Source organism: Microtus ochrogaster, unplaced genomic scaffold (genome assembly GCF_000317375.1).
Source record: "Microtus ochrogaster isolate Prairie Vole_2 unplaced genomic scaffold, MicOch1.0 UNK10, whole genome shotgun sequence".
NCBI lineage: Eukaryota > Metazoa > Chordata > Mammalia > Rodentia > Cricetidae > Microtus > Microtus ochrogaster.
The window spans coordinates 4254550-4261927 of record NW_004949108.1 but is presented as its reverse complement, the minus strand read 5'-3'; the positions used below and the strand labels follow the sequence as shown (position 1 = coordinate 4261927).

At 51.9% G+C, this 7378-nt stretch overlaps 1 protein-coding gene across 4 annotated transcripts; it reads right to left on the bottom strand.

The window, feature by feature from the left end:
- Positions 1–238: 238 nt before the first annotated feature.
- Positions 239–5560, bottom strand: CUNH2orf50 (chromosome unknown C2orf50 homolog). Of its 4 annotated transcripts, none has more exons than XM_026788931.1 (4): positions 5105–5560; positions 2334–2373; positions 2019–2234; positions 239–629 (listed from the first exon to the last, which is right to left on the bottom strand). In XM_026788931.1, the coding sequence occupies exons 1-3, from the start codon at positions 5317–5319 to the stop codon at positions 2043–2045; spliced, it is 447 nt and encodes a 148-aa protein (XP_026644732.1). In that variant the 5' UTR covers positions 5320–5560; the 3' UTR covers positions 239–629; positions 2019–2042. The 4 variants fall into 4 exon arrangements, with proteins under 4 accessions (XP_026644732.1, XP_026644733.1, XP_026644731.1 ...); XM_026788932.1 differs by having other exon boundaries at positions 239–581; XM_026788930.1 differs by having other exon boundaries at positions 239–565.
- Between the last annotated feature and the right edge of the window lie 1818 nt (positions 5561–7378).

Genomic DNA, 7378 nt, shown 5'->3' with positions numbered 1-7378 from the left:
CTTTGGAAGAGCAGGCAATGCTCTTAACCTCTGAGCCATCTCTCCAGCCCCAGGCTTTATCACTGGAAGTAGGGGTATCTTCTACCACAGGGCAGAGGGAGGCAGAGATGCTCAGAGAAGCAGTGGTCTAGAGTGAAGGGGGCTCCTTCCTACCCTGCTGTGGGCCTTAGCTCTCTGGACTTGACCCTTCTGGACCCCTGGTGCTGTGGGCTCTGAGCTGCCCTAGGGAATTCCAGTGAGCTTTGGTGCTACTTCCCCATGCCTAGGCCTGGAGCCTGGCTGCCTGGCTCATCCAGCCTTCTTTGTTTTGGTCCCAAAGACAGAAGGCACTGGTGGCCGGACCCATCTCCATTTCCTTAGCCCGTGGGTGAGACAGCGAAAGTCAAAGCAGACAGCTTCCTGAAGAGCCTGAAGACGTGATAGGGGTGGCAGTATGTGGGGTGCAGAGTATTTGTGGGGGGCTGGCTGCGACCTGCAGAGTCACACACACACAGTATGGCATCCTCTCTTTCCGGCTCTCTTGGTACTCTGGAGATGAGCAGAGAGAAGCTTGTACCCCAGGAGCCTGTTGGTGCAAACAACTGAGAGACATGTAGACAAGATCTCCGGTATAATGTTCCAGCCAAGGTCTATGCACGGGAAAGGAGGCTGTGAGCTGTACCGTATTTTCCTTCTGACCAACGTGCTCTAGAGAAGACCAGCCCTGTGATATCCTTGAGATCTGTCTCCTCCCCTCTCCTGCCCATCCTCTAACTGTGGAGATGGAGGCCAGGATGGGTATGGCTGCCCTGAGTCAGACATCACAGGGAACTGACCAGTCTGCCCCAGATGCTTGCCTTGGCTTCTAGACTTCTTGGCTAGTGACAAAAATACATGTGAAGAAGGTGATTTGGGCTTAAACTTTGCACCATCTGTAAATGGCTGTGCTTGTAGGCTTGGAAGCCACTCCTGGGCTCCCGGTCCCATGCCCCAAGAGACAGATTAGAGAAGTCTTTATGAGATCCTCTAGTGTGCTTGAGGGAAGCCACCTGCAGCTGAAGTGAGCCTTGACTTTTGTTTGTTTTGTTTTTAGGTTTATGTGTACGTGTCTGTATAATTGTGCATTCAGGTGCCCTTAGAGGCCAGAGAGGGCATTGGATTCCTTGGGGCTAGAGTTACAGATAACTGTTAGCCATGAGGCAGGTGCTGGGGATTGAACCTAGGTCTCTGCAAGTGCTTTTAGCTGCTGAGCCGCCATGGCTCCTGTGATCTTGGATTGGTCAGGATAACTAGCTTTGACCTTAGACTCCCAGAAGGAAGGCTGCAGCCTGGTGTGGGAAGTCCTTCTGTGTATGTGTTGCTTTTATTGGTTAATGAATATATCTGACCAGTGGCTTAGCAGAATAGAGCAAGGCAGGAACTCCAAGCAGATAGAGGAGAAAAGAAGGCAGAGTCAGGGGGAAGCCATGTAGCCTCCACCAGAGACAGACGTGCTGGAACTTTGCCGATAGGCCGCGACGTCATGGTGATACACAGATTAATGGAAATGGGCTAGTTTAGGATAGAGTTAGCCAGAAATACGCTTAAGTGATTGGCCAAGCATTGATTTAATTAATATAGTTTCTTTGTGATTATTTCATGGTCTGGGCAGCCGGGAATGGACAAGTGGCCTCCACCTACAAATTGGCGGTGCGAACAGCAGCCTTCGGGTCAGCTGGTAGTGTGCTACCAGCTCTCCCTGCCTCCTCCCCGTGTATGAAGTCAGGTTGAGGTGCCCCAGCACCCACAGACAGACAGACAGACAGAGGCAGAAACTGTGAGCAACCTCATGGTTATAAAGTCAGACTGAACCCATTAAACACGCTCCCACCTTTAACACTGGGTTCCCACTTTAACTCTGGGGTCCTGAGCAGGAAGGGCTGAGTGAAGTTCTGTGGTCCTAGGGGTGTTTCTGGAATCCTCCTCCTGCCCCATATGAGACTGACCCAAGAGCACCCACACTCTGAGGGCCTCCTGGACTCTGTCCATTCCACACCTACCTGCTGGGGTCCGTCCTGAGATCCCTACACCGGCTGCAGCTCATCCTCCAGCTTCTTCTTCCTCGTGCCTTCCGTGAAGAAGAAATCCATGTGGGTGAGGGCTCTCCCCAGGGCTGTGTCCACCCTACTGCCCACCTCCTGGCTCGTGGAGCTGGGGAGCGTGTTTGAGAAGAAGGGCACGTCTTCAGGGAGCTTCTCAGGCTCCCTCTTATTTCCCTGAGGAGAGGAGACATCTCAGGTCACCGGCCCGTGGGGATATGAAGGAAGAATGAATGTTGACACCATAAGCAGTTTTCTGGAGGGGTGTGGCCTTACCAAAGGGTCGTAGTCTTTCAGAAAACCCCAATTCTCAGCCCTGGAAAGGAAAGCACAGGAATGTGAGTGGGTCTGTTTTTTTGTTTTTTTTTGTTTTTTGTTTTGGTTTTTTGAGACAGGGTTTCTCTGTAGCTTTAGAGGTTGTCCTGGAACTAGCTCTTGTAGACCAGGCTGGCCTCGAACTCACGGAGATTCACCTACCTCTGCCTCCCGAGTGCTAGGATTAAAGGCGAGCGCCACCATCGCCCGGCTTTCACCATCTCTTGAAGTCTTTTTATCATCATGGAGGAGTTAAAATGCTTCATAACCACTATAATAATACCAAGTGCCAGCCAGGCGATGGTGGCGCACGCCTTTAATCCCAGCACTCGGGAGGCAGAGGCAGGTGGATCTCTGTGAGTTCGAGACCAGCCTGGTCTACAGAGCTAGTTCCAGGACAGGCTCCAAAGCCACAGAGAAACCCTGTCTCGAAAAAACCAAAATAATAATAATAATAATAATAATAATAATAATAATAATAATAATACCAAGTGCCCATGTTATATTTAGGGAGCAGCCCACAGAGTGGCCAGCGACTTTTTCTATCTGGTTTTTGTAATTTTCACCAATTCTTATTCCAGATATTATGTGTTTAACACTTCGTGTTTAGCTTCCTTATTTATTCATTTGCCTGTTAGTCCAGGTTAGTTTAGAACTCACTACGTAGCTGAAGATGACCTTGACTGTTTTTGTTTGTTTGAGACAGGGTCTTGTTGTGATCTTAACTGGCCTGAATCTTTCTTTACATGCGGCGAACTCCTCGACCAGCGAGAAAGAACAACCACCACACGAGGATTCTTCTCAGATCACGCTTTAATTGAAGTGCCCTTGGTTAAAGGAGCATGAAGCGAGAGGGGGCGGGGAACGAGGGGCAGGGAATGAGGGGGCAGGAAGCCAGAGGGGAGGAAGCGAGAGCCCTAAGGCAGCTGCTTATATAGGGAATTGGCACACGGGTCGCCCTGTGATTGGCTGCCATCATCAGCTGACACCAGACTGCGTCAGGATAGGCCCAGGGACCCTTATCCACCGAGCATGCGGGAAGCGGTGCAGCTCTCAAAGGCATAGCCAAATATGGAGTTGTTTATAACCAACAAGACAGGGTGTCGGCGCCATCTTGTAATGGCGATCTTGTCCAGCTCGCTACATTACAGACCAGGCTGGCTTTGAACTCACAGAGATCTGCCTGCCTTTGCCTCTGAGTGCCGGGATTAAAGGTGTGCACTGCCACACCTGACAAGCTTGAACGTCTGATCCTCCTGCCTCTGTCTTTCCAACACCGGGATTACAGGCTCAAGTCACCCCCATTTGTGCCGGTCTAAATGAGAATGGCCCCTATAGGCTTATGTATTTGAAGACTTGATTCCTAGTTGGTAGAACTGTCTAGAAAGGATTGGGACATGTGGCCTTGTTGGAGGAGGTATGTCACTGGAGGCAAAAAGCCCATGCCATCCGCAGTGTATACCCACCCCTTTCTGCCTTCTGCTCACAGATTAGGATGTAAGTTCTCAGCTACTGCTCCAGTGCCACTCCTGCCTGCCTGCTGCTGTGCTTTCTGCCACCATGTAGACCAGGTTGACTTTGAACTCAGAGATCTGTTTGCCCCTGCCTCCTAAATTCTAGGATTAAAGGTGTCAGTCACACTGCCCAGCTAAGTTTACATTTTTTAAATAAAGTCTGTGTGCAAAGCCCTGGACAGCGTGTGTATTTGGAGAGCCTTCATCTAGACTTCATGCTGTGGGGATAATGCTTTTGTACGCTGTAAAGATTTGTCACCTGTATTGGATTAGTTTAACACTGATTGGCTAGTAACCAGGCAGGAAGTACAGGCGGGACAACCAGACTAGGAGAATTCTGGGAAGAGGAAAGGCTCAGTCTGTAGTCGCCACCCAGATGCAGAGGAAGCAGGATGAGAATGCCTCACTGAGAAAAGGGACCAGGCCACATGGCTAAACATAGATAAGAATGATGGGTTAATTGAAGTTGTAAGAGCTAGTTAATTACAAGCCTGACCTAATCGGGCAAACAGTTTATAATAAATCTACGCCTCTGTGTGTTTCTTTGGGACTGACCAGCTGTGGGACCAGGCGGGACAGAAACTTCTGTCTACACTTTCACAACTGCGTGGGTGGCCTCTCCGTAGCCGTCTTCCTCCTTACTGTGCGTCCACCACTCCCCGTTCTTTGGTTTTTGTCTTACAAACTCCAAACTGGGCATACAGTTCGGAGGCATTGTCCCTCCTTGCTTAGTTTACTTACCTGCTTCTCTCGGGGTCCTGGAAGGGAGGGCCCCCCCCCCCCCCCCCCGGGAACCCTGGTCAAACCTACCCAGCTTCCCCTGGCAGCCCACAAAGGCTCATGGGTATCCTTTGTTGAATGAAGGCATGAAGGAGGCCCCCCACTGCCACCCCCAGACCAGCATTCCTCCCCGGGTAGAGCTTAGATTCCCAACACCAGCTTCCCATCTGACCTGCCACGTCCATCTGGAGAGAGTGCTGGGAGGTGGGACAAGGGCCCCCTCTGTGTCTATATTCCCAGCCACCTGCTGGGACTGAAGCCCTGGGCTCCCGTAGGGGCTTCAGACCCTCCCTCACACCGTACTTTAATTAATGTTCTCCCTGTCCTAATCTCTTTTCCATATAGTCTCCCTTTCCCAGCATCTTCCCACACTCCAAGGCAGGTGGGAGCGCGGAGACCTGGTGGGGGAGGGAGGGGAGGCAGGGACAGGACACTCACCAACGCTGCTGGCCTCGAACTTCGGCTTCCACAAGCTCCCTCCACAGCTGGTCCTGCTGTACACCCTGGGCTCTGGTACCCTGGCAGCCACCAGCAAGACCCCTGCTTGCTGCAGGGCCATCCTGGGTCCTGGAAACTGAGGCAAGAGGCCTGGTAAGAGGCGGTCGGTACCCGGATGATGTGGTTCTTTGGAGTCGAGTGTGTTGGCTGCCCATAGGGGACTGGGGAAAGCGGGAGAGGAGAAAAAGAGAGAAAAGAGACAGAGATTCTTTTCTTAACCTGGAAAAGCCTGCACAAGGTCCCCCCACCGGATCCCGAGCTCAGAGTGACTGCTAGGGACAGAACTCTCCAGGCTGGGACCCAACTGTGTTTTGCAGTCCTGTCTGTGTTGACTGTCGCCCAGGGAACAGGCTCCCGAGTACACAAGGAAGGGGGTGGACCCCGCTGAAAGCTCGCGGAGGAAGTCTGAGCCTCTCTGTAGGGTGCAGACTGTCGGTGCTTAGCCCAGCTCCTCCCCTGGGGCGGAGGGCGGGTGCTAGGTTCCCAGGAGGCGGTGCTCTGGAGAACTGCGTGGGCGGGTGAGCGGAGCACGATCCTGTGCTGCCCCCTGGTGGACACATCAGGCTCCCAGGGGACGCGACCCAGACACAGAAGGAATGCGAAGCCAGGGGCAGAAAGGGAAGACATCTTATCGATTGTCTTAGTTAGAATTTCTATTGCTGCCTTTAAACACCACGTCCAAAGTAACTTGGGGAGGAAAGGGTTTATTTGGCTTATACTTCCACATCGTAGTCTATCAATGAAGGAAGTCTGGATAGAAACTCAAATAGGGCTAAAACCCGCAGATAGGAACCGATGCGGAAGCCATGGAGGAGGGCTTGCTCAGCCTGCTTTCTTGCAGAAACCAGGACCACCAGCCCAGGGACGGTACCACCTACAGTGGACTGGACCCTCCTCCATCAGTGACTCATTAAGAAAGTGCCCTACAGCTGGATCCCATGGAGGCATTTTCTCAATAGAGGTCTCCTCCTTTCAGAGGACTCTAGCTTGGGCCAAGCTGACATAAAACTAGCCAGGACACCAAAGTTTGTTTCTTCTGAAAGCCCAGAGAGCACTGCCATTGATCTTGCCAACCACCCTCGGGCAACACTTGTAGGCACCGAGTCACAGTCCAGACTACACGGAAGTCTCTCCTAAGTCCAATCTGCAGGTAAGAATCAAAGAGCCGCAAGTTACTGTCAGGTGGCCTTGAGTTTAGCTCGTCATAAAAGGCACACTGAGGACTTAGGCTGGGAGTCCTGGTGTGAACTCCCTACTTCTGTTTCTTCTCTAACCCAGAGCAGTCCAGCTCTGGACTCACCTCAGTGGCACCAGTAGTTTTTTCTTTTCTTTCTTTCTCTTTTTTTTTCAGACTCAGACACCCCCATCCCTTCTGTTCCAGGCACTCCACCTCTCGTCCTCACCATCATGGGGCTTCCTGGAAGGGATTGTTGATAGACTCCCCTCGCCCCTTCCCTGACACTCTGTGCCTGGCTCCTGAAAGGCAAGGTGCTCTGTCCCTGCACCTCCAGGAGAGAGCAGAAATAACAGAGGTGCCCAAAATGGAGGGATACCTTTGTACCTGGGGCTCAGCCACTGGGTGGCACCTGGATGAGACTCTGAGACCAGCCAAGTGGCCTGGAAGAACCAGAGGCCTCCAGAGCTCCCTGAAAGAGGCTTAGACCAACTGAGCCACCTGGAAAACACACTCCCCAACCTGCTGAGCTGCCTGTAGGCTGTGTGCTGTGCTCCAGGTTCTCAGCTTTTGTGAGCTGTCATCTGTGCTGGGGTGGGCTTTGGTGACACAGCTGTCTTTGAGTCACTATCTCTGTAAGCAACCCCTCACTCATATCCCCTTAAGTAACCCCCCCCCAACCTCAGTGGTTCACCTAGTTGGCCTTTTATGGTATCCATACTTGGTCTATTGTAGGCTCACTCTCTGGGCTGAACAGACATTGTGTGATAGTTCGAATGTAATTGGTCCCCATAAGTTCATAGGGAGCAGCACTATTAGGAGGTGTGGCCTTGTTGGAGTAGGCGTGACTTGTCAGAGGAAATGTGCTGCTGTGGGGGTGGGTTTTGAGGTCTTCTATGCTCAAGCTACGCCTCGTGTCACAGTTCACTTCCTGTTGCCTTTGGATCAAGATGTAGAACTCTCAGTTCCTCCAGCCCAAGGTCTGTTTGCACACCGCCATGTCCCATCATGATGATAATGGACTAAACCTCTGAAACTAT